The sequence below is a fragment of the Lineus longissimus genome, chromosome 12 (genome assembly GCF_910592395.1).
Source record: "Lineus longissimus chromosome 12, tnLinLong1.2, whole genome shotgun sequence".
Lineage (NCBI taxonomy): Eukaryota > Metazoa > Nemertea > Pilidiophora > Heteronemertea > Lineidae > Lineus > Lineus longissimus.
The window spans coordinates 3,128,397-3,154,564 of NC_088319.1; the positions used below are offsets into that span (position 1 = coordinate 3,128,397).

General features: G+C 42.3%; 2 protein-coding genes across 2 annotated transcripts; one reads left to right on the plus strand and one right to left on the minus strand.

Moving 5' to 3' along the window:
- Positions 1–1,604: 1,604 nt before the first annotated feature.
- LOC135497111 (solute carrier family 2, facilitated glucose transporter member 1-like) lies at positions 1,605–12,990 on the minus strand. The gene is made up of 12 exons (XM_064786829.1): positions 12,768–12,990; positions 10,225–10,326; positions 9,442–9,602; positions 9,117–9,241; positions 8,840–8,980; positions 8,248–8,385; positions 7,238–7,428; positions 6,740–6,850; positions 5,650–5,827; positions 4,908–5,035; positions 4,286–4,447; positions 1,605–3,922 (listed from the first exon to the last, which is right to left on the minus strand). Exons 1-12 carry the CDS (start codon positions 12,870–12,872, stop codon positions 3,656–3,658), a joined length of 1,809 nt encoding a protein of 602 aa, XP_064642899.1. The 5' UTR covers positions 12,873–12,990; the 3' UTR covers positions 1,605–3,655.
- Positions 12,991–14,388: 1,398 nt separating this feature from the next.
- On the plus strand, positions 14,389–25,946 carry LOC135496789 (transmembrane protein 201-like). Its single transcript, XM_064786302.1, has 10 exons — positions 14,389–14,517; positions 15,515–15,632; positions 16,377–16,553; positions 17,353–17,562; positions 19,378–19,628; positions 21,217–21,417; positions 21,915–22,126; positions 22,428–22,628; positions 23,388–23,540; positions 24,287–25,946. Exons 1-10 carry the CDS (start codon positions 14,402–14,404, stop codon positions 24,406–24,408), a joined length of 1,761 nt encoding a protein of 586 aa, XP_064642372.1. The 5' UTR covers positions 14,389–14,401; the 3' UTR covers positions 24,409–25,946.
- The last annotated feature ends 222 nt before the right edge of the window (positions 25,947–26,168 follow it).

Below are 26,168 nucleotides of genomic sequence, written 5' to 3' on the forward strand. Positions count from 1 at the left end.
TGAAACATCCTTACAACTGATATCTAAACAACTTCATCGGATCTCTTTTTTAAGATTGTCAATATTTTAATTTTGAGTTAGATCCAAAATATTGTTACCTTAGACAAAGTTTCACCATTTTCTCCAAATGGCATCATCAGGTCTGATGATTTCCAGTAGATGGCAGCACTGAAATTTGAAGTTCTGGCTGAAGGAACAGAAATAACGGCCAGAACTGCAGATTTCCAGTGCTGCCATCTACTGGAAATCATCAGACCTGATGATGCCATTTGGAGAAAATGGTGAAAACTTTGTCTAAGGTAACAATATTTTGGATCTAACTCAAAATTAAAACATTGACATCCTTACAACTGAATATGAAACTCCATGTAAAACACAGACGGGGGGGGGGGGGGTCCAGAGGGTGCCGGTTAATTGCACATTTTGACAAGCCCTTATATCTAGCCAAATGGAGATGCTGCGTATTCCTGTGTCAATTTCAAAAAGTCATATATGATGGCCGATACTAGTGCCAAGGGTGGCATTCCATTGATTGCGATTTGAAGCGATATCGCACAATCTCGCAATATATGCGACCTGGGTCATGAAATAACGACGCACTGCCGTATTTGTAGTCGGAATCGCACTTCATGGAAACATATCCGTCGTAAAGGTAGGTTTCCACTTGGTGCGATAGGGAAACGCGCGCGTCATGGCTCAGTTATTTCAAGCTTCACCGAACCCAAACCGAGCTTAAGTACTTTGCGCCGTTCCGTGCGCTGTGTGAATCAAGCAAAATCACATTCAATTGAAACCCACCCTTTCCACTATAAGCTCTTGAGTTTTCACTGAACGCGATTTTGCTTGAATTGCACAAGGCTTGCGCAGTCGCAGAACCAAATCGCGGTTGTTGTGGGTGGAGTCGGGGGTAAAATAACGAAGCTGTAACGGGTGCGATGTGGCAGTCATGTTCAGTGGAAGTGATAGCGCATGAATTTTACAAGGCACGCGATATTTGCTTTGTCTGGGTGTGGTGTTGCGTGAAATGACAAAGCACTGCGCATGCATTGTCGCAATCGCATGCCGTAAAATTTCACTGGGGTAACGCAACTGCCATTTTTGTGAATACAGGATGTACATGTACATGTAGTCATCACGTCATGTAATTGATTCAAAAAGATCTTCATTCTGATTATTCAAAAATCTGTTTGTACATTTGATAATAAACTCGCATGGAGTAAACAATTTAGTCCTTGTTGTCTGTATCATCAGGGGCGGCTGTCCGCCACGTTTTTGTCATGTAATTCCCGTACACTGCGACACCTGAACCAAAACTGCGACCAATCCGCAGGCAAACCGCCCACATTGTCGGAAACGTGATGGGAACTTGACTGGAAGCCGGCGGACCTCTTGCATATCACTCGCCCGGAGAGGCGACACCAACAATCATCACCGCTGTTGTCATCACCAACTGTTGCAGCAGCATGCAGCCTCATGGAACATCAGGAAAACTTATGAATGAAAATATAAGGACTTCTCTAATAAAAATATTTCAGAATCGTCAATTCGGGAACTTGAATTAATATAATTTATTCTAAAGATACCTCATCCATACTGTTGGTCTTGTTCGGAAGATAAACGCAGACATTTTTTACGAACTACATCAGTACTCTCAGGTCAAAAACTCGCCTAGAAAACAGAAAAATGAAAAGACTAAGCCTGTATATTTTCGTATCTTTACAAAATTTATTTTCAATCAATCATCTATTAAGACTAGATTATTTTATATTTATTTTATCACAAATATTGTCATGCCTACATGAAACCGTTTTTTGTAAATGTATGCAATATCATACACATCTAGAGCAAAACCTAGCGGATAATCAAGTTCCCATTAACAATTTCCCATAAAACTGGAACACAATTACCTTTTAAAAATTATCTAAAAAATATACAGGTGTATGTGCTTTTCACTTGTGCATGTGAGCACAAATTTGAGGGCAATACGTCATAAAATCCACCCTTTTTTTCCCAGATTACAAAATGTTGCAATATCAGCCTATTGTTCTATACAAGAGCTTTACACTTTAGCACCAATAAACCAGTTCACATCAGCAGCATATCATCAAGAAAAAAAACACAACATATTTCTCTACAATACAAACTACGTACATAGTTTGTTACATTTTCCAAGCACCTTGAAGGACATTCTCTCTGCCGACGCAGACTTCCATTACATCATGTCATCACAGGTGCGTGAAAATACCAGAATTAATCAATCAAGTAGCGATTCACAAAACCCCCCAAAAATTGCATACCTATACAGACAATAATATACACAGTCTGTTCGTTGGTTATCCACTGATTCTTTCCGGTGGATCATCAACCGTTATGATTCTTGTATGATTCTGGTATTTTCACGCGTCTGTGATCAACTCGAAGATTCCTGTAGTAGGTAAAACAAAATGGCGACCTGTTTTTGCAGTCATCAATAAATCTAGTACCGGTGTAACATTTGTGGTTGTTTCCCATGTGTCAGTGTTTCCAAACAATAGGCAGCTAGAGAGACCATGACTTTTCAATAGGGGGAAATACAGAAAAACTTGTCAATCTATCTTTTAGCGTTCCCAAACAATGAGGGGAAACACTCAAAAATAGAAACACTCAAAAACATTACACCGGGTTGCACAGGGGTCTAACTTTGTTATAGACACAATCTGCTGACGAACCTGCAACCAGCGGCGCCACTGATTTTGTTACTGGTAGTCACCTCCCTCTCCATTCACGTTCCCCTCCACTGCACGTGGGTAAAATCACCCTCGTCCTCCAAACATATCCCCTCCCGCCCGATCACTGCAGTGGGATCTCTCTTAGCGGACACCTCTCTACTAAGGACACCCTGTCTATTAAGGACACTGCATATGGTCCCAAATCGGTCAACCCCATTCAATTTGACCTCTGTAATCAGGACACCTCTCCATTAAGGACAGCACTTGTCAGTCCCACGGGTGTCCTTGATAGAGAGGTTCTACTGTACATGTATAACGCCGTTGTACCGTTCTAGTCGAATGTTGATGAACCATCAAATGGGCGCGCAATCCTACATTCATGTACATTTGTATGTACACAGTTTCGCACTGGTTTCTCTAGCCATGCACGCTTCTTCCCGTAGTTTGGGTCAATATCTTCCTTAAAATTTACCTGCACCTTGGACGAAACATGGACACTAACTGCTGTATGAGTATCGAGACCAATTACAAGAGACTGTGGTGTTTCCTAATGCATATGAGAACTGATCTCTCATCTCCAAAAAGATGTTTTCTCGTGATCGACAATTGCGATGGGCGGCTCAGTTCCTACATTTTGCGAGTTGTGTACTGTTCTAGGAAGACACACCACGTTATCAGGGCAGTGCGTCTAACATTATGCCATTTGCAAGTGTCACCGTATTCGTTTTGCCATGTTAGCTGTGCCTTCCACAAAAGTAGTTGAGTCATCTCATTGAGGTCTCTTCAACATTCTCACGGATCAATAGCTATGCATGTATAGGTCTGTGACTTTATTGACCGTTTTCCCACTGACGCAAGTGACTCCGTTTTGTGCACTCGCATTGGAAGCGAAGTATACGGCGAAGTTGTAGCCAGATTAAATTCTAAATTTTAATTTTACCCTGTCGTCACAAGTTTATCTCCTCTTCCTCATCTTCGTAGTCTTCTTCATCTTCTTCCACCAAAACATTATCATCTAGAATTTCATCCTCAGGTCGTGTATCTGGCGAAAAGACGGACAGCCTTCGCGGACCGGCGCCGGGGAACAACAGTCCGTTCGCTGCACCGGGGATCATGCTTGGCCGGTGACCGCGGATCAGGGCGAATTTCTCACCGTGGTCAAAGCCTGGCTCATCGGTGTAGGTCGCAAGGCGGACACCAACTTTTGCCTTGGTCTGAAACAGATATTTTATAAGCTAGAGCGGATCTAAAGAACACAGATACGCCTAAATGGGACGTTGAACAGTTTTGAGGAGATGATGTGAAAACTCTCTGACCAGCGGTCAAGATCCCAACTGTCGGCGTGAGATTCTAGACGGGTCTCCTCGCCTTACATGCCTGATAAACTCCGCCCAGGTATGCGCAGCACTCGAAAATGCTCAGGTTGCACCTATGCGGATTTAGCAGCTCATCTGAGTTCTACTGAAAGGTTTCAGCTTAGCCTGGGGAATAAATGTCGAGCGCTTTGGGAATGTTGTACATCATGAACCGCTAATAAGAACTTGGGAATGCATTTATGTATTTGTTTATTAACTTACTAATTCGTCCTCTCCTTTACTCTCATCATCCATCATATGGAAGATCTTCTCTATTTCATCGTAACTTTTGCCCTTTGTCTCCGGCAGCTTCTTGTAGAGCAGGAAGAAGAAGAACGTCACGCAACACATGAAAAGCGTGAAAGAATACGCCCCCAGTCCTAGCTGAAAAAGGAAAAGTTGTGAGCAATTAGGGGAAACCAAAATGATCCATTCAGTAATGGGTTTATGAGGAGACGCTGCAGTATGTGATTTGAGAGGTTAAGATACATTTCTGACTTCCGACTCTGGCTCACATTTGAGACTGAATCACAGTCTTAAAAGGATGTTTTCGACTGGAATCGAAGAACATTTTCAAATCGATTTACCAGATTTTTTTATTCACATCATATTTGAACTAACATGCCGGGCTTATCATGCACTTACCATGTGGCGGAGCGGAATAATGAAGTCGTACTCCAAGTCGGAGGCCGCCGCTCCCGACTTGGAGTGGAAATTCATCTTAACCTCAGTCTCTAATAACTTCGATTGCTACACTGAAGGTTCGATCATTGAATGGTGATTTTTTATGATTGTGCTAGTTTTCGGGCCCATTTGGTGTCTACATGTAGTATTGAACACAAACCTGGATTGATGGGAAGGATATTCCGACGATAAAGTTTGCCAACCAGTTGATGAAGCCGGCGAAGGACATGGCGGCTGGACGGGGTCCTTGTTTGAACAACTCTGCTCCGATGAACTGCGGGATGGGACCTGGGAAGAATGGTGTAGAATTATTAAATAATCTTTCACTGAAGATGGAGTGGTGAAACTATAGACGTGTTGACAAGACCTTGTGGCGATGCAAACGGCTACAGCAAATTTATAGTCTTATAATAATCACCCTCCAATGTCAAGCAGAACATAGACTATAATTAATAGGCAATAACCGTACACTTGCACCATGCCTGTCAAGAGCAGAACAAAAGAGTTGTCCATTTATCGCATTATATTGTCATCATTTCGTTATTTTGCACCTTCCCTCATTTAAAAGAACTCAGGCCTAGCCTCATACACCGTATAGTCCTATTGTCTTTAAACAATGCCCGCTCGCACCTAGGCCTAAATTCCCTTCGTTCTTTATCTTTCCAAATCTTGGTAACATCGACCTCCACGAAACAACTTTCATAGGGATCGATCGCCTAAACTGGCAAGTGCGAATTAACATCATCAAAATATAAGTGAGTTTTCGCAAATCCCCGAAACGCCAACTCGAACGCCTGCCCCATTTCTTGACATCGGGATCATGAGCTCGAATAATGGGATAGGCGTTCGTGTTGGCGTTTTGGGGTCTTAGCGAAAACTCACTAATAATACATGCAACTTACCTAAGCCAATGGCAAAGCAGATGACGTAGGAGATCATACAGACGACACTGATGTATGCCATCCAGGGAACCATGCCTTGGAGATTGAGGGCAACTGTCATGACGATCATCGAAATTAGCATACCGATCAGCCCACCCAACAATAGGGGGCGCCTTCCACTAGATTCCATGAGGGGAAGCTATTGAACGGGAAATAATGTGCCTTTTATTTCTATTTGTTCAGTAAGAACTATTTTGCGGTAGCGAAATAGAATAGAAGTGTGTGAGGCTAGCCCTGTCATCGTAGAACAATGCTAAATATAAATATGAATGTACAATGTATACAACCTCCACTGTTATCAACACGCTTCCGTAGACACCATCACCAGAGTGTGTCGTCCTTTTTGGATGTACTGTACATATACAGTACATGTAAACTACTACCTTTCTAATGTATTCGACATCAGAATGAAACAACTCATCAACTGGAAGACCGAGCAATATTTGTGTACTTCTATCAATAGCATTCCGCGAAGTTACTATTTATAGCTCACAAGGTCATTTGCATAAGATATGGATGACGTTTTAGTCACGTGACAGTCGGACATCGACACTTATTTCTACACATTTGAGCTTATTTCAAAGTCAATTATCTTTGACCCTGCATTGTTTTTAGCATGAATGATACCATAGAGTCAGAGAGAGAAATATTCAGAACAATTATGTAGTATTTCCAACACTCGGACATGTGCCAGATTGAATCTAACTGACCTAGTTAGAAAGCCTGAATCCATTACGAAACCGCATGTTTTGTCCGACATTGCCTGTAATTCAGCGATGGGAAATAGAGGGCAGCAGCTACAGTGACGTCATCTTCGCGGAATGCTATTACGTATTAGGCTTTTTCAAAAGTGCTTGACTGCTAGTAGTTAAATGTACTCCTGGGGGATATCGAAGGATAATAACATGAGGCCCAAGGGTCTGGCGCTCAGCTGAAATACATGGGTACAATGAAAAAAGACTCTTCGACAAATAATGACAAAACGTGCTACTTTTTTTGTGAAATGTAAGAGCTGAGCTAAAAATGGTAAACTGAAGATAATTTGACTTACGGAGACAAACGTCATGATAACGTTGACGAGGCCCGTGCCAAGCGTGGCATACTGAGTATACTCTAACGCAATTCCTGCTTTGTGGAAGATCTCAGTCGAGTAGAAAAATGTCTGAAACAATAATTTATGCCAGATTTGGAATAAGTTAAAGGGCTTGAATCTAGTGTAGGGCCTGTACCGAGGCTACTATCTTGGATGTCAGGCCACATAAGGCATTTCTACATAGCCTGCATATCCATAGATTGTTTTTTTTGCTTCAGCACTTTTTGCATGGACCAGTTTCCCTTGAGACCTTGACGCCCCCCACACAAAATAACCTACGGGCTATATATTTGTGTTGACCGAAAAGGTTTGTCTAAAACCCTTATTTCTGAGAATGTAAAGAGCTTGTCCATTTGCCTTATTGGTTAGAGGCACTGCCAACGCCAAGAGCTACCCGAGACAGGGCCAGAAGTTAACAGCAACTTTAGAATAGATCGAACGAATATTTCTACTTACCACATTGATGCCCGATAACTGCTGAGCTAGGGACACGGAAGCCACTAGAATGAGCGGCCACCTGAGTCGTTTCTCTTTGAAGAGCTTGGCCATGTTCCACTTCGGTGCTAATTCCTGCTGCCTTTTCTCATTTATCATCTCCTCAATATCCTGGTCTATGTTATGGTCGGGGCCACGAATTCTTCGCAAAGCTGCAATATCAAATTCTAATGCTATTTCCTTGTCTGCTTGGAAGCGTTGTATTCTAAAACAAATTGGTTTAGAATGAACCGCACATTAGCCTCGGTTGTGATATACATTTTAGCTTACCCTCGTGGTTTTGGTGATTCAATCAATACCCCCAATTCGGTATCAACTCATTCAACCCATCGAAGCGTTTAAAGAAAACTCGACGAGCGTAGGAATTTCCCGAAGCCTCATGTAAGGAAAGAACTCGATTGTCGATGATAACGTAGGTTGTGATAAAACGCATCGGCTACAACAAATACTATACAATAAAGGATCGCAATATGAGGGACTGCGTATGCTTGATCTTTGGTGTTGTTCTCCTCCCGACAACGTGAAACAACCACATGCCCTTCTTTCGGCAACCCTAAGCCTCGAAAGCCCCGCAAACTACTTCAAGTCGCTTGGAATAGTGTTTCACGTGTAAAATGGGCGTTTTTTGTTTAAATTTAAAGGGCCAACTTGGGCATAAGATATGTTGGTTTTTTGTACAAAAACGGCTTCCAGCAGGACCGAAACTTCTCCAAACAGGATGAATGAAAACTCTTTGAACTGCAATAAACAATGCACTAGAACGGGGTGTAACATTAGGCCTGCCTGGAATTCGCAAGGCAGACCCCCAAACTGCCTTCCAACACTGGTGAAAATCGTTATCAGAAAACGGCATCAGTGTAATACTACTAGTGGCGGCGCATGGTGTCAAGTTGGCACATTATCCTCCTGGCCAGGTAAATCACACGCCCAAGTTGTCCCTTTAACAAGACTTTTGCAAAAATGTAACCTACCCTTTCTCGCTTCCTCCTCCTTGCCTTGGTTGACGAGCAAGTAGCGCGGACTATCGGGGAAGAAGGGAAGTATGAACATACTGATGAAACTAGGGACGGCGGTGAAGGCGAGGAGGTAGTGCCAAGAGTTTTCGTTACCTGTAAGAAAAATCGTCGTCGTCATCATTGCAAACAGCAGCGAGAGCATGATATGGTAAGGCGACTATAATAACCGTTTGGGTTCGTGCAAAATATGGAAACAAAAAAGCTGTCAAAATCACAATTGATTGTGTAGTTTGACATTCTGTCAGTATTGGATGTTTGGACCAAACACCGCGGCTCAAATGGAGCTGTTCTGCATCTAGCCATAGGGGAGAACGACTTGTGGTTGTAGAGTGACGCCTGCGAGCTGAATGCAGTCGATTCAAAACCTGTTTTACAATCTTGTTTGTAGCTATCAAAGAAGCAAGTTTCGACATGATGTTACAGGTCAACTCACCAACAGCAGCTACAATGGCAATAAGTACAATTTTGTTGGAACCAGTTGGTTTTGACGCCACGGTATTGCGTACAAGCTCCCCACGGGGGAGTTAAAGGGGAGAAGAAGTCTTACCCATTATTTGGTCGAGGCCAAAAAGCTGAGATACAAGGATGCCGATTGTCATGGCAACTTGATGGACCACACCCATGGCTCCACGGATGTTAACTGGTGCCATCTCCGTCATGTACAACGGAACTAAGGCGGTCCCAGCCCCTGCAAGGAACAAAACAAAAACGTTAGCCGTAGTATATATGTTTACCGCAAAAAAAATCGCTCCTAAACAGAAAACAACTTTGTAGATACATTGTAGATTGTGGTCATATCGAATTTGAACTAAAGCTAAACTTACCACAACCGTAGCCGACTATTATCCGTCCAATAATCATCATTTCCAACGAATTGGCAACACGGCAACAACCAAATAAGATGGCTGCCACGAACTGATAAATATGGCAGATCAGAAGAGCGTTTCGCCTACAAAGAAAGGAGTGTATCAATGACTTAGGGGCAGATCAATTGATACGATTCTGGTATCTTCACATGCCAGTGATTTCTCCAAGATTCTCGGAGTAGAACTTCAGTAATGGCGGCCAGTGTTGGCTGTGACGGAACGACAACATGACTTAATCAATTCCCAGGGCTGCGCAGGATTCTAACCAAAGAATGCTACTGACCTTCCAAATTTATCGGCATAGAATCCGGCCGTGAATGCCCCCACCATGCCTCCGACTAAATATATTGCTACGGTCAGTGACCATACTAGATTCAGGGAAGTTTCAGTGTTTACAGTACCATAGTGATCATAAATGGATTGGTTAAGAAAATCACGAATTAACTGCAAGGAGAAAAAAAAAGTATCGATATACAATTATGTACTCTTAGGAAAATGCTTTACACTTATCTGAGCTCATAACCAATAACTCGCGGATTCGACTTCATCATAAATGTATTAAACACATTTGCCTCCTCCGGAAGTGCTGCGGAATGGCATAAGTTCTGATCTGAGTCACAGAAACACATCCTCCTGCAAACGGGGCCTACAGCATGACTCCTGATGGGTTGTGAGTATGTATCGAGTGAAATGACTGATACTGTTAGAATATAAACCCACTTTCTGGCGCTGCTGGCTGATTTCGATAGTCATCCAGAACTTCAGGCCAGCATTCGCCACAAACGACGTGTGCGAGGGGCTGGAGGCATACTAAACGTCCAGCGTGCCTCCGTAGCCTCCGCCCGTTGTCTGAAAGCTGAGCAATATTCAGCTCACAGACAACGGGCGTAGCGGAGGCCATCAACGTATTAAAACTGAATGCATTGAGGGTCAAGATGGAGGGGCGGAGGATACGACTGACTTTTGTTTTCCTGAGGATGTTTCACAGTAGTACGATCGCGCCTGACCAAAGCATTACAGTTGAGTTGTCCATTTACGATGTTGTCTAATTTAAGCTAATACTTACATGCTGTGGGGCGTTGAGAACACCGCTGTTGTAGCCGTGAGGGAAGGAACTGCCAAATGCAGCGGCGAAGGCAGTGATGAAGAGAGGCAATGTGACTTTTCCCTGCAATAAAAAAGGAATAGTTCAAGCTTGTTAGTGATGGAATGAAAAAATACCGCCACCCGAAGTCAGGTCATACGGTTGTAGCACCAAGTAACATCGACAGAAACAGATTAAAGGTAACTGCGAACCGCCCTGCGGCAGGAATCAAACCATAGCACGTGCTTATTACCTTTGTCATGGCTGCTGCTTCATATGAAGGTGACCATTGAAAATGCTTCAGCTCATTACAGGAATGTCTCATCATTCCTACTATCATAACACTGAGAGGAAACCATGACCCCACGTGTGATGGTAGTATCCGGTCATGGGGCCTATGATTGACACTTACGGGAACTGAATATGGAACACAGCACTTAAGATTCACGCTATACTGGAGGGCAAAAAGTAGTTATGTAATCTTACCCAGATGCCAGTTCACATGATCAACTTTCTATGGGGTTTTTGAAACTCCTAAGATTTGTGAATGGAGCTTCTTCCGCCTAAAGTTTTTTTACCCAGTCGTTTAAAACTCCCATTTTTAAGCGTTCGTCAAGAGGTTTTGTTTCACAAATTATGTGCTGGTGTAACGTTTTTGAATGTTCCATTCAGGAGCGTCTCCCCTTTTGTTTGAAAACGCTGAAAAGCAGATTGGAACCTTTTTCTCTGTTTCCCCATATTGAAAAACTTTTCTCATTATCTCTCTGGCGGTTTATTTTATGAAAACACTGAAATATGACGAGCAACCAAAAACGTTTCACGGCACTGGGTAACCTGGTATAACACGTGGATTCTGGCTGTACATGTAGACCAAAAGAGCTAAAATATGCGGCCTTGATTGGTAACCTAATGGACTGAGTTTGAAAAGTAATTCTTACCTATACTATAAGTTTTGGTAGTATTTGCATACAATAGTCACCTTGCCTTTTGGAACAGAGGTAGGCCCGCATGTAACATTTTTTCGCATGGCAACATACACGTGGGAAATCGTATATTACACCTGGGCGCTATTCAGTTCTATGCGTTTCGCAAAACGCATTGCGAAGAGCGACATTTACGAAGGACGAATGCCACGATAAAAAAACCTAACTGGTTACTTTTGAGCTACAACTAAGTAAATATTTAAAGATGATTAACGAGTATCTTGCTCGGCCTCTTAATAAATTAACACATGACTTGATAACACAGAACTTCATACTTTCGTACCATTGCGAAAGCTTCCTCTCTTCATCAAAGGGCCAGCATCAAAGAGCGCCTTTAATAGACGCGTTGCGAAAAACAAATGTGTGACTATAGGACTAGGAGACGATCTATGACTGCCCTCCCTCCATCCTGAGGAATCAGGGGTTACTTTATGTTCGCTTCTCCGGCCCTGCACACAAACCCTTCCCCGTGCCTGGCCAGTCATTCTCATCCTGTGAAGGAAGAAGGATACGGCTCAGACGGGTAGGATGAAGGGTACAGAAATGTATCCCATAGACCTACTGATGATGCTGCAGTGTGATGTCTCGGTAGTTGAAGTGCGCAGGATTATCCTATCCGAAGTACAAATTAAAGGAGTTAGCGGAAGTCTTGGCGCGCACCGGGCAAACATTTGCCCCCACCAGTTGCGGACACCAATTTATTTTCATCTTTAATTTTATCTCCTGTCTGGCCCCATTCGTTTTGTTGGACCCCTGTGATTCTTGCCATTCCGAGCGATGAGGCCACGATGTCAGTCATTTCTGTATCAGCAACTTGCTTGTTTACCTCGGTGCAATGCTCCCGATAAACAGATTGGCACACTGACACACTAAAATACTGTTTTTAAGTTCATGGGGCTTTGAGTTTGAGAAATCAATAGGCCCATGGCACGATTTTGTACATGTGCCTATGTCATGATGATTCCGACCTCTTACCTAATACTTAGTCAAGTGACTCTGATTAAACAATGGCATATTTAACATGAACAATGGCATATGCATGATCAATGCATGATATGGACTTCGATCGAATAATTGGGGGATTGATCTATACATGCTTCACTATAGCTATCATGCTTTCTACGTGAAATACATGTATTGTGATCGATTGTATCAGACCATTGTAATCATGCAGATTACATAAGTTTCTTTTTTGTGGGGGGGGGGGGGGGGGGGGGGGGGGGGGGGGGGGTATAGCATGTTACTGATCTGCTGCTGATGACGGTATACCCGCGAGTAATACGACAACATTCAAGAGTAAGACCGGGATAGGCGGGTAGCAATCGGCCGACCTCAGTCAGTCCAGGCCCGGAGCCCAGGCCAATGGAGATTGCATCAGCCAACCCTTTACTCCCAGTAATTAAAATGGCCTTGCTTGTGGGGAGAGGATTATCCTCTCCGTCATTCTCGAATATCAGGGTAATTTGTATGCTCCTCCCCTTGCACACATCACTGAGCTTGGTTTGTGCCATGAAAGGCCCTGCAGTTCCTTCTCGTACTTACAGGAATGTAGTATATTTCGGGGCCGGGTTTTCCATCCTTTCCGACTGTGGGAATGATCAGCACAGAGCTGACCCAATTGATGGAGAATCCTGAACCGAAATCCATGATCACAGATTGTCCGGCAAATAGTTGCCAAAAATTTTTGAAAATCACAAAAATCGGAGTAGAGTCAAGGCATGATTTTAATTAGCATGTATGTTCCTGGTGAACGTTACAATACAAGAGTGGGCATGAACTTTCAATGGCCTAGATATCACTAGTAATCTAATCTACTAATCTCATACGGTGTTGATAGGCCAAGAAATGTTCTGTTTCCAGCCACTTTTGCATGGTGACCCTCAGGGGCGCAGCTAGCGTTTAGGTCTTGAGGGGAAAGGATCTCGGGGGGGGGGGCAAAATGATCCTTTCTGAAATTTTTCGGTCAAAATCATCGTCAAAAACACATTTTAGGGGGGGACTGCTGATGGTCTGAAGTGTGATTTCCTATAACGCCTCCCATTAAAGGTCTGTCTGCAATTAGTGAATTGCCAAGGGCCGTGTTTTGGCAGTCGCATTGTCAACATCTTGAGGAAATCAGGGGTTAATGTTCGCTTCTCCGGCCGGACGGACGGTCCTGCACACAGGGTATGTGCAGGGCTGGAGAAGCGAACATAAACCCCTGATTTCCTCAGGATAATTGTCAGGGGTTCGATGCTCCCATTCTGACAGCAGTGATAGAATTGTCAGAGGCTTGAGGCTTTTTTTTATAGCGCTGACTAGAACATGTGTACATTTCAATGTCAGAGGTCGAGGTCACTAAACTCCGGACGCAGTGGACCGCGGCCTCGTTCCTGACCATAAGAAGATCCAATAGGATGACGCAGTAGCAGTGGACTGCCTCGGGAGTCTAGAGGTCCAAAGCCCATTCAGAACTAACACAAGAATGGTAGTATGTAAATATTGAAAAGAGCCAAATGAAACAAGCTAACAAAAAACGAGCCAAATAAGCATTTTAAACCTGAAATGAAAGATTAAGTTTACACGTAGGCCCTATAATTAATTGCAGGATTGGGTTAAGTATGTTTATGGCATAAAATATATCATCATTCACATATCTCAACCTGATCTTCAATTTCATCTTTGGAATGTTTATTTGGTTCCTTTAGTTTGGCTAATTGTTTCATTTTGGGTCGTTTCAACTTTTACATACAACCCACTAGAATACGTGTATTCAGTGGGAGGCACTCGTGAACTCGTGTTATTTTTCAGTTTTGAGTAGTTGAAATGATGATTTCTGGTTACTAAAGTTAATCTTTGAGTAACCAGCCTGGTTACTCTAAGGGTAAGAGTGAACCGATAATCTTGTATGGGAGCAATGTCTTTGCTGGAGTGGAACTCAAATTTGTTTCATATGAAGCCATCTCAATAGTGTATTTTACTCTACCCCAAAACATTGTGACGTATTTAAAAACCAAAGCCCCTTTAGTGTATTTGGCTAGCGCTCTGTGATGACACGACGATGCTAAAGTCGATTCGTTCGAGTAACCACACTATTTTTCAACTCGACACCAATGATACACCGTAGATATTTTACAATCGACTGCGTCAGTTTATTGTCTCGCCACCAGGAAATCCACCGACTTCCGGGAAATGGCATGCTGAAGTTTGTGACAAAAATGTTTGAATTTCGAGATTTACCTCCTAAATTTATGGCCTGTGCTGCGTGTGCTGCAGCAACAGGGGTTGGAGTCGTGTTGTATAAAACATTAAGGTGAGTTTGGTGCCGAAAACTGCAATTATTTAGCTGTCATATTGGCGATAACGCAGCCTGCATTTCCCGTTCCGTGCTGTTTTTTTGTACATCCCGCGCGGCGCGTGCATTTTCCAGTCAAAACAATCACTGTAAACCGTGAGGAAAATAATGCATTGGGTCCTTGTCTACATATGCACTCGGAGAAAAAATAGTTATAATTTAAAAAAAGGGTACAAATTAAATTTTGAGTACTGTTAATTGATTCAATGATTGATTATAATGATTGGTCACGTTATGCGCAAACGGTTCCATCGTATCGTCATATCCAGGATCGAAGTTCTTAAGTGTCATTTTGGAGTAGGCCTATGTTAAAGGGAACTGAAAGTGAAACCGCCAAGCCAGTTCGTTTGACCTCGTTTTCATTTCCCGCGTATCGGGTGATCAGAACGAGGCATGAATGAAACATGGCGCCTAGCTGTCAATCATTGAGTGACGTCACTATGACTACTATGGAATTTACTACGAAAACTCATGAATGAAAGATCGCATGACTCACGTGATTCTCACATGATTCTCAATAATAAGAAATTGAACTGCGCATGCTCGGGCACTGGGGGCGGAGCTACAAATCTGAACTCGGACAGGAAGTTGGAAGTTTGACTTTCTCGGGCGGTGAAAGTCGAAAAGTTGAATAAATCGCTCGGCGGTTCCAGTTCCCTTTAATGTTGTGTTAAGCTTGGCTAAAAATGTCATCATCAATTGACGAAATAAGTGCCATAACAGATTACATTGAATTGAAATACGACATTTGGCGGGCCAGAACTTTGTTTCTTTCTTGCTATAAAATTAAAAAGGTAGGCCTACTAGTAGGTACTTAAAATTGATCTATATCACCAAAAAATTATTCATCATCACACCATCAAATGTGGTTATCCCATACTCTGTCCTATTTATTAAGTTTCATGTAATTGTATGCTTGAATTAAAATTTGTTTTTTTACACTTGATAATTTCAGGCCAAAGTTTAGCATCAAGGTGAATTGTTGGTTCTGTAACAAAGACTCTATCGTACCCTATGGCAATAGAAACTGCTGGGATTGCATATACTGTGACCAGTACAATGGATTCAGAGAGGTTGGTGAAAAATAACCGTTTTCCTGATGTATTCTTTATAATTTTTATTTAATCTTTAGTGGAGATCATTAGCATACTAGTGGTTAGAGCGCCACAGCAGAAGTTTCAGAAGGATCACTACTATTTCATCTTTGTTTGTGTCCTTGAGCAAGGCACTTAACCCAATTTGCTTCTCTCAACCCTGGAGTAAATGGGTACCTAGCTGACTGAGATGGCACACTTACTACATGTATGAATGTTGGTCCTGAGCACTGTATGGCTGCAGCTGGGAACTGTCTTACTCCCACCCAGAGAGTAGAGCTTGAATCACAAATGTACAGACCGATAGCTAGGGGTAATAATGTGATGCTTTGAGCGACTGAAACCAGTTGGATTCAGCGCTATATAAGTTTCATGATTATTATCATTATTAGCAAAAATATATAAGCAAGCCTTATAAATTTTTGTTGTTATTATTATTAGCAAAAATATATAAGCGAGCATTACAAATTTTTGTTATTAGCCATCCTGACATTATCAGGCCATACTCGAAACATACTTACTCCCTTACTCGGAACGAGTGTAAGGAGAAGTCGTGTTGTAGGCCCTGTTTGCAAGAGGATGGTTATTAGCTAACCTGTATGGAGCTGATATATACCTGTACCATACCGTGGCATCAGTTGTCTTGGTCATCCTCCATTAGCAGAGCATGTTTTATAACCGCTTGGGCTAGATGGCTGAAAATATTCTGTCTATTTTCATTAGGATGGTGATTACAACAAACCAATCCCGTCACAGTACACAGAGGAATTCAACCACCCAATCTCAGCCGTGCAGCAGGAAAACCAGACGAAAGTCAAGTCAGACATTCTGTGTGCAGAATGTAACAGAAATCAGCTGCTGAAAATCAGCCAGTTGGCAAATTTTGAGCCAAGAATTGAGGTATGTTTGAAAAATGAAGGTATGAAATGGCCATCCTTACCATGAAATATGAATGGAAATGGAATGCTCTGGACATTGTTGAGTATTTTCTATATAGAGCATCTTTTTTCTCCCAAGTATCGGTTTTGAGACCCTTCTTCTTCTTTGTGTTCTGGTCAAACTTTTACATTATTGGTCCTCAGGAACTTGGCAGTGTGACGCAAATCTGCCTCTCTTCCCAAAAGCTTTTCTTGAAGAGATGTGGACTCCAGCCAGGCCTCCCCTCAGTTGGTCATCAGAGGACATTCTGGCGACTGTTCAGAGAAACCACATAGCAGATTCACACAGGCCCAGTTTTTGTAGATGCTGGTTTGGAGACCAAAAATGCCCTTATTGTTGTTTTTTAAGAGCAATTTAAAAAAATTATGTCTGGCTGTAGCATTAGAAATGATGCCTTTCAAATTATATAATAAAGTCACATCAATTAACACCACAATGAACACCCCCTGCACCCAAATTAGGGGATGGGGTCCCTAGTAAAAAGTACCTCTTTGTTGAAATTTTCATGTACAGTGGAACTGCCCTTAGCGGATACCTCTCTATTAAGGACACCCACTCTATTAAGGACACCCACTCTATTAAGGACACCCACTCTATTTAGGAATCTAGTTTTGGTCCCAATTTTTGTTTTCACCTTCAATTTGACCTCTCTAATCAGGACACCTCTCTATTAAGGACAGTCCCAAGGGTGTCTGTAATAGAGAGGTTCCACTGTACTGTATAACTAGTCTAGTCTCTAATTACATTATATTCTTTTCAGGCTAATTATGACCACGAGATTGAGCTGTTTAGGCACAACTTAGAGCATATATACAGATTATGCCCTGACTGTGAGCATCTTGCAACTCGTCGGATTGAACGCCAGGACCGGCGGCTTGAACAAAAATACGGCATCCAGCATCCACAGTCCCCCTCGTCCTCTCACAATGTTTCAACGATATCGAATAGATCATCTAGGTCAAATTGTTCGGTAAGAAAATTTTAATTGATACGTGTTACCAAGTTTGAATAAAGACTTTGTTTTATTCATTCATAGTGTTACTCATTGTTATAAATAGCAATTGGTTAAGGAATTTAACTGAAGTTTTTATGTTTTTATGTGATTGGCCTGCATCACTTTTCAGCAATTGTAATGTTATCTATCAGAAATGTGTTCTGAAAATGTTCACTCATTTATACAGACTTAAAGGAATGAAATGGCCAGGGCCATTGTGCTCACCTCATGTGGAGGAAAGATGGATAAAGAGCATGGTCTTGTGTCATGTAGTGTTAGGTTTGATGTAGGTCCAAGCAATTACAATTTCCCCAAAATGGCCAATTTACAGTACATTCGACCTCTGTGACCTTGAAAAGTAGGTCAAATCAAAGAAGACCCGGGTGACACATTGAATGGTTGTTAGAATTAGATGTCCCTATGATATAAAATTGGTGCCAATCAGGCAAGTCATTACTAGGAATAATGGCATTTTGAAGAATTTAGGATTTGGCCCCCTCCCTGGAGGCCAAACGGCAAATCAGATCGCACCAAACTTCGGTACCTGAGATCACCTGACCAAGGGGTACATGTGTACTCAATTTGTGATCAATAGTCATTGCAGTTAAGAAACGTGCCATAGTTTAGGCCTGACGGCGAATTTACGCCATTTGACCTCTGTGACCTTGACAAGAAGGTCAAATTAAAAACCTGTGTGACATATACTGTATGGTGGTTAGATGTACCCATGATATCAAATTGGTGGCAATCGGGCAAGAAGTTAAGGAATAATCACATTTTTAAGGTTTTTGGATTTTGCCCCCTGGTGGTCAAGTGGTGAATCATATTGGACCAAACTTCGGTCCCTGAGATCACCTGACTAAGGGGTAAATGTGTACCAAATTTGGTATCAATAGTCATTGCAGTTTAGAAACGTGCCATCGTTACATCCTAACGGCCAATTTACACCATTTGACCTCTGTGACCTTGAAAAGGAGGTCAAATCAAAAACCCGGAGGATATATGATGCACCTTTGCTAGAAGTACCTACCATATTTTTTTCAAAATTTCCTGACTACTATTAAGGGAGATATTGCATATTTTCACTTTTAACGTTTGGCCCCCTGGTGGCCAAACCATGAAACGAATCGGACCGAAACTTGGTCTCCCAGGTGTCATTACATTAGGGTACATGTGTACCAAGTTTCAACTCAATAGCTCTAACAGTTACGAAACGTGCCCTGCTAACGGACGACGGACGACGACGGACGACGACGACGACGACGACGACGACGACGGACGACGGACGCCACGGTATGGGATAAGCTCACCTCTGCTAAGAGGTGAGCTAAAAATGGTGTTCAGTTGACAATTTTGACTTGAACTTATGTTGTATTATTCTGTCTTTTGGCTGAACTCTTTCAGCCCATAACTGGTTTCGTACGGTTTGATTTGAAAACCGAGGCGAATTCAGAAAATCATACTTTGAAAATCGGCAGATGATAGCACAGATTGTAGCACCATTTGATATTTATTTCATACCAATCCAACTATAATCCCTTGAAAAGATCGTCGACGCATTGTCGTATGTTGCTTGAGTCACCACAAGTGTATTCAAGGCGACGGCATCATGTGACAGTACGGGAAATTCGAATTTGAAAAACCGTGAATATGCGGTCTGCGGCTGTGAAATCAATCATGGCGGACCGTGTATATACGGCTTGCGGGCTGAAAGAGTAAAAAAACTGGGGGAGGGGAATAATTGACATGTCAAATGATAATCTGTTACCAAAATGTCTAATTCCTTTCCAGGATCATCACCTTCTCTGCCACCTGAGGGCGCCGTTTCACATACGACTGTTGCGGTTCCTGACCCTGCTCTGCGCCGCTATTTTATTCACCGTCAATCTCCACAGGCTGCAGACCGATGCCAAACTTGCCTTCGTCAGGTTTCCCAAGAAATCCATCCATTATATTGAACTCGTTTACAGATCTGCCTCACCCCTGTTAGTGTTTGGACCACTGACAGCCCTGGCTGCAATGTTTCTGCACGGTCCTAATAGGTATGGTTTAGTTTTGTTGCGACATTGTTTCGAGTGGTGCGTCGTTTATTATGTCAATCCGTTACATTGAACTGGAATTGGTTAAGCTTATTAACTCTTTAAATGATAATAAAATTATCATTTATATGCGTAAAACTTTCCAGAAAAGAGTCCTGTTCAAGTTTGCCTCCCATCTAGTAGTAGTACTGTCTGTAAAAATCTGTTTTTATCTGTCTCCTGATGCCATAAGGCTGATGTTACATAGGAATGAGCTACTCACGCCACATTTTTCATCAACTCACGGCTCATTTTCACGTGTCACTCCTCATTTGTAACGAGTGACCGCGGCGGTTTACATACAGATCATTTTTCGCTCGTTCATTTGTCACTTGGATTTTCTCGGCGACGCACATGGACTCAGAAGAAGAAGAGATGGCAGCCATGCTGCTCCTGATGGAGAATAGAAAACGAAAGCGGAGGCGACGGACGAGAACAATGTTGTACATAAAAGTGCTGCATTTTTGCATTTTTTGTTTCTCATTTCCAATCGAAATTAGCTATTGTATGTGTAAACTAATGAAAATGCCGAAAAGTAGCTATACTCACAGTTTCGAAGGCGATATCACTACAAATGCACATGGACGTCCACTTTCTTTGCCAGCTCATTTCACAAAGAATGAACATGTCCATTCATCGCCTCACGCGTGAAATGACATGAAATGACGTGAGGCGATGAATGCGGGCAAAACTTACAAAATTCACTTCAATGAGAACAGGTCAATAGGTTTTCCAATGTCCATTCATCAGCTCACGAATGACAAGTGACAAATGAGTCGTGAGTCGATGAAACGTGAGGTCTATGTAACTTCAGCCTAAGCTTCACTTGATCTTTCGCATTGAAAGCACTGCCCGAATTCTTTACTCCATAAAATTTCAGTAAGTTCCATCAAGTCGTTCTTGCCCATTCTGGATCCTAAAGCTACTGGAGATGGCTTGCAAAAATATGCTTAGCCAACCAGGAGGACGGCACATTTTCAAAGTTTTGACATCGCATTGCGTCGTGCCGTGTTGAAATTTGACGTCTCAAGGCCGGTTTACACATGCAACTTTTAGAAGAAACACATAGAAACTAAGAGAAACTTGACTGACAGGCTATGTAATTTGAACCATGAAACCTAAAAGTTTCTTCATGTTGCATGTGTGAACTGGCCAAGAAACATGAAGAAACATGATGAAACCCCTTTCTTGAAACCTTGTGAAACTAGGAGAAACATGAAACAATTTACGAACATGCTCGTAAATTCTGGACAGGTTTCATCAAGTTTCTACAAGTGTCGATTACATTTTAACTCTGTGGCCAATCAGACCGTGATAAAAAGTCATGTGATTTTTACTCCATATCCAAAATGGCAAAATGGCTAAAAGTGACAAGTCAAATGCATATGAGTGTTTCATAGTGTTTAACTGAGTAAACGTCCAAGGTAAGGTTTCTCGATGTTTCATGTTTCTCAATGTTTCTCCATGTTTCATTGGAAAAGGTTGCATGTGTAAAGCGGCCTTTACAGGACGTTTCGTCATGAAGGTCATCGCTGTACTTCTTCGATTTCAGGATGGTCTCCGCGGATATCCTACATCTCACGTTCTGGATGATCCTCTGTCCGCTGCAGACGAACCTGATTCCGTTTAAACGGGAGGACAACTACCTTCTGCGGACGCTCTGTGCCTTCTTCATGCTGGTTCTGGCCGGCTGGTGTTGGTTGTGTGGGCGATCGAACGTTCGACAGAGCCCGATAAGGATAGTCAAGAAAAGGTCGGTGTTTTCACAGTTAATGGACTATAGTCCAAATCACAATTGTCATCCCTAAATTCACGTCATTGACAACTTATTCTGTTTGTATTTAGGCCACATAAAAAAATTACTTGTTTAGCGTCCCCGCCCGACCTGAGAAAAATTGCCGACCTGGAAATTTTTTTTCTTTTTCCAAATTTGTCAAAATAAAAACTAAGAAAGCTGTTAAAATGGACAAAACAACGTTTCTGCCTATAAAACCATGTGCATTCATTGGCTGACGAGTTTTAAGAAGTTTAATTCCAACAAAGTTAAAAAAATATTATTGATTTGTAATGTTCTTCTTTCGGAACTTAAATCCCTGGTTTGACTCGGTCAGACTGCGCCCTCTGGTATTCCTCCTATCTAAAAAAGAAAGAAAAAAACGCCCCTCCTACCTGGAAAAATTGGGAGAGGTGGACACTAAACAAGTAATTTTTTTTATGTGGCCTTATCTCGTATTTTTTGCTCCTTTACAGATTACGAGACTCACCAGCTTCCTCAGTTATGACAAACTCAAACTCAAGAACTAACAGTCCAAACACGTCTCAAAATGGCGACGGGCAAATTAGGACAGGCAGAGACTTTATAAACCTCGGCTCCATGAGCAAAGTGCGTAGACCTGACGATGGGCCGCTGAACAAACTGGGGACCATGTCACTTGGGCCGCCGTCACATGGGAAGAAGAAAGGTACAGTGAATCATTTTGGCCAATTTTCGCCAATTTTCACCCAAATTGAGGGGTGGCAAACCCCACCCCATCCTCTCAGTCGAAAAAATTATTCAATTTGGATGCCCCAGGCCTTAGAAACCATATCAAACACATTTGCGTAGCTGGGGACATCTGGTGTCATCTGGAGGAACTAAAATACTTTGAAAGTTTAGGTTGTACATAAACGATCGTGACACTGAAAGAGTTAACAATGCTAGGTTTTGGTCATATATTATTGATGACCACTTTTGAAACCTGTTCTGTTTCCGCATCATTTCAGCCTCGTCAGTTTTCAACTCGAGCAGCCAGGTGACGTCGACGTCCAACCCTCTGATGTCCAGCCTGTTCAGACACGCCCAGAAGCGACCGCTGATCAGTCCGGCTCGTTTCAAAGGTGCCCCATCGCAGCCGAGTCTACTGAAAGCATCATCGTGGCCGCCGAAGATACTCCCCCAGAGGCAGCCCACTTGGGTTGATTCCAGTAGGTGCAATGTTGCCATTTCTTTCAGAGGTTTTCGTTGAGTAAATATTTGGTGATGGGAAAAAATGACTGCCATGGGTTTACTGTACAGTGAATCTATGTGGTACCACGGCGTCGGTCAACAGAGCCTGCAAGGTTTCTGCCAGGGTACGGTCCCTCAAAATAGTTTAGGATATGAATACCAGCAAAAAAATTGTGCAAATTTGTTTTTTTTCAATTTAGACCTAGAATCTGTTCACCAGATTCAATTTACTTATTTAGACACATTGAGCTGTGGGGCTATGTGCTAACAGGCAATGAGCTATGGGGCTATGTGCTTTGGGGCCATGTGCTATGGATGTGATGGTACCTTTTGGTAATTGTTATTGTATAAATGCAAGTTCTTAAAAACAGCGCTTTATAATGTACAACATTCTCAAAGCGCTTTACATTTATTCCCCAGTCTAAGCTGAAACCTTTCAGTTGAACTCAGGTGAGCTGCTCAATCAGCGCTTCAATCTGAGCATTTCTGACTGGTACCCATTTAAAGACCTGGGTGGAGTTAGGCATGTGAGGCAAAGACACCCGCTAAAGTCTCACGCCGCCAGTGGGGATCGAACCAGGGACCTCTTGACTGCTCGTCAGAGACCCAGGTCACTACACCACCCTGTCTCCTAAGATCTTGTATGGTTAATACCACACCTGTTGGCTGAGTTCATTTACTGGAGTAAACCCTCAATAAAACATTTTAGAGACGTGATCCTGTTATTTTTTCACCAGATTCTTCTATCCACCCGAATGAGTCCGTGTCTCAATGCGGCGATCGTCACAGTGACGAGAGCAACAGTTCAAATTCCTCGTCATCCGTGTGTCCGGTCGGCACGACGACCAACTGTCAGTATGCAGAGGAGGATCTGGATAAAAGTGGACCCGGTATGTTTGCTATTTCCAATTTCCTTTAACCCTTTGCCTACGTAATGCGTACCCCATACCCAGTAATTTCCTATCCCGGTGTAGAAGTTTAAAATGTCCTAGGATAAAATGTCCGGGAACAAAGGATTCTATTATGCGCTGAGCTATTGACGGTCATTGCCTCTAAAGAACCATATGCCATAATCTGTCAGAATACAATAGGCCCGGACACTTTTTCTAGGGGGGACACTTTTTACTTTTACACTGGGACACGTCACGCGTGCTGGATACGCCTAAAAAAATTGCGTTTTAAGTGAATGCATAGTGCTGCCATCTGCTAACAACTTTCGTAACTACTCTAATGATTCGTGCTGCCAGTACAAACATTCGGCGGCCACTAGAACTACACAATGGCGAGTACTCATGGCGTTTCTCACATGTAAATACTGTAAGCATGAAGTGTATATAAACTGTGTTGATGCAATTAAGCCTTTGAGGAACGCCAGTGCAAAGGCCTGTTTTGCATGCAATAGGCCTACGTGTGACAGACTGCTTATCTAGCTTAATATCATCGATACAGTATGTTATATTTGTTGATTAACATCATCCTGAAGGTCTAAAATTACGGCACTGACCTTTCTAAATCACTGTTCCCAATTGTAAAATCTTGAAAGCCGTCGAAATGTTTCGCTAAGTTAGGAACATGGTATCGCAAATCAAAGTTCTGGCCGTTGTTTTCAACACTGTGTTTCTCTTTTTCTTTTTAGGCACCAAATCTTTTATCGTGAAGGAGTATGTCTTTGCCTTCAGTCTGGCAGCAAATATTCTTATTGGGACGTTCATGTTTCTGAATTGGAATGTGTTAAAAAGTTATTTTGCTGTTGAATAGCACTTCTTTTAGTTATTTTGTGCCTTGGTCTTGGCCTCTTACTCATTGTGGACTTCGAAAAGATCCTGCTTGGCCTTTAGGTGAAGACCGATAAAAAAAAAAAGTTCAAAGAAATGCGACCAGTAGTTTGCCCTCCAGGACCCCAAACGATGTGAATATCACATTTACGAATGGACTGTACAGTGGAACCTTCCTTAGCGGACACCACTCTATTAAGGACAACCTCTCTATTAAGGACACTAGTTTTGGTCCCAAATCGGTTGTTTCATTCAGTTTGACCTCTATTATCAGGACACCTCTCTATTAAAGACAGCACTTCTCAGTCCCAAGGGTGTCCTAAATAGAGAGGTTCTACTGTAATTTGATCAGTTATCACCAGAGTGGCATCCTCAGTTAACTCTTTCGGTCTCATGGTACATTGAGTGGGTTTGTGTATAAATATTCAACTGTAAATTCCACATTTGTGGCCTTTTAAAAAACGCACCGACCAGGACTTGAAATCCATGGCATTTAAATCTGTGATAATTTTAGCATTTTCACCTGACATTTTACGAGTTGGAAAGTTGTGTTCTAATCTGGTCACCAAATCATGTTTAAGTGATGATTAACAAAGGGAACGAGTTTAAAATTCCCGTTAACGGCCCAAAAAAGGTCATTGGTCAACTAAAGAAGTGCCTCTGTTCAATGGATTTATAGTTGAATGTGATCAAACTACGTCATTTTTGATCGGGGATTGTAAATTTTAATCAACAAAGGCTCTCAGGTGGAATCTACAGGATGGGTGAACCACATGTTGCATCCACACCGGGCTGTGAGAAAATCTTTGATTGGATAAATTTCATATTGCCTACCTATCATGGCCATGTTGTTCACAACAAGTTATGTCGATAATGGGATAACTTGGGCGTGTGATTTACCTGGCCAGGAGGATAATGTGCCAACTGGCCACCATGCACCGCCACTTGTAGTATCACACCAATGCTGATCTCTGATAACGATGTTCACCAGTGTTGGAGGGCAGTTTGGGGGTCTGCCTTGCGAATTTCAGGCAGGCCTAATGTTACACCCCGTTCTAGTGCATGGTTTATTGCAATTTAAAGAGTTTTCATTGATCTTATTTGGAGAAGTTGCGGTCCTACTGGAGGCCGTTTTTCCATAAAAAAACAACTTATCTTGCCAGAGTTGGCCCTTTATAACGCAACCTGTCTATATCTCCTTCAGTTTACCCTTTAGAACTCCAGCGTTTTAATTATTTTTCCATCAGCTCCTCCAGAAAAATGCCTGAAAATTCTTTAAAATGAGCCATTTCAACATGAAATAATCATTTGTAGTATTACTGGTCAGTAAACGGATGACTCAATGACTGTTCAGGAGTTCGGCTCGGAAAAGAGGAATTAGCATAGACGGCAGCCTTCTCATTGAAAATGTGCTGAATTGACCTTTGTGTGTATGCAAAATGTGGACAATCACATCATAAAAAAACATGTGACATTTACTTTTGATCACTTGTGTACTGTTGTTATGTTGTTTTACTTGAGGAATAAACAATTTCAATTGTAAAGCATGTCTTGTCATCTTTTTACCGTTCTTCCACTAAATTCACTGAACCTGGGAGGCAGGATTGTCTCTGTTTCTTGGTCTGTCCTCTGTCAACTGTCCTCTGTTGTTGGGTTGAAGCTCAGTTGTGGCTCTCTTCCAGTCCAAAATATTGTTTGAAGAAATCTACGCTATTTAGCCGGTTATGTGCAAAAGTGACCAAC

What these genes read in the sequence shown, in the direction of transcription:
- LOC135497111 (XM_064786829.1), bottom strand. Translation starts at nt 12,872, where the DNA reads ATGGATTTCGGTTCAGGATTCTCCATCAATTGGGTCAGCTCTGTGCTG. An exon ending in AATAGTCGGCTACGGTTGTG is followed by an intron (nt 8,981 to 9,116) that starts GTAAGTTTAGCT and finishes TGTTCCTTGCAG; the next exon opens with GGGCTGGGACCGCCTTAGTT. An exon ending in TTATCATGACGTTTGTCTCC is followed by an intron (nt 5,828 to 6,739) that starts GTAAGTCAAATT and finishes CCCGTTCAATAG; the next exon opens with CTTCCCCTCATGGAATCTAG.
- LOC135496789 (XM_064786302.1), top strand. Translation starts at nt 14,402, where the DNA reads ATGCTGAAGTTTGTGACAAAAATGTTTGAATTTCGAGATTTACCTCCT. An exon ending in ATTTTGAGCCAAGAATTGAG is followed by an intron (nt 16,554 to 17,352) that starts GTATGTTTGAAA and finishes TATTCTTTTCAG; the next exon opens with GCTAATTATGACCACGAGAT. An exon ending in TCTGGATAAAAGTGGACCCG is followed by an intron (nt 23,541 to 24,286) that starts GTATGTTTGCTA and finishes TTTTCTTTTTAG; the next exon opens with GCACCAAATCTTTTATCGTG.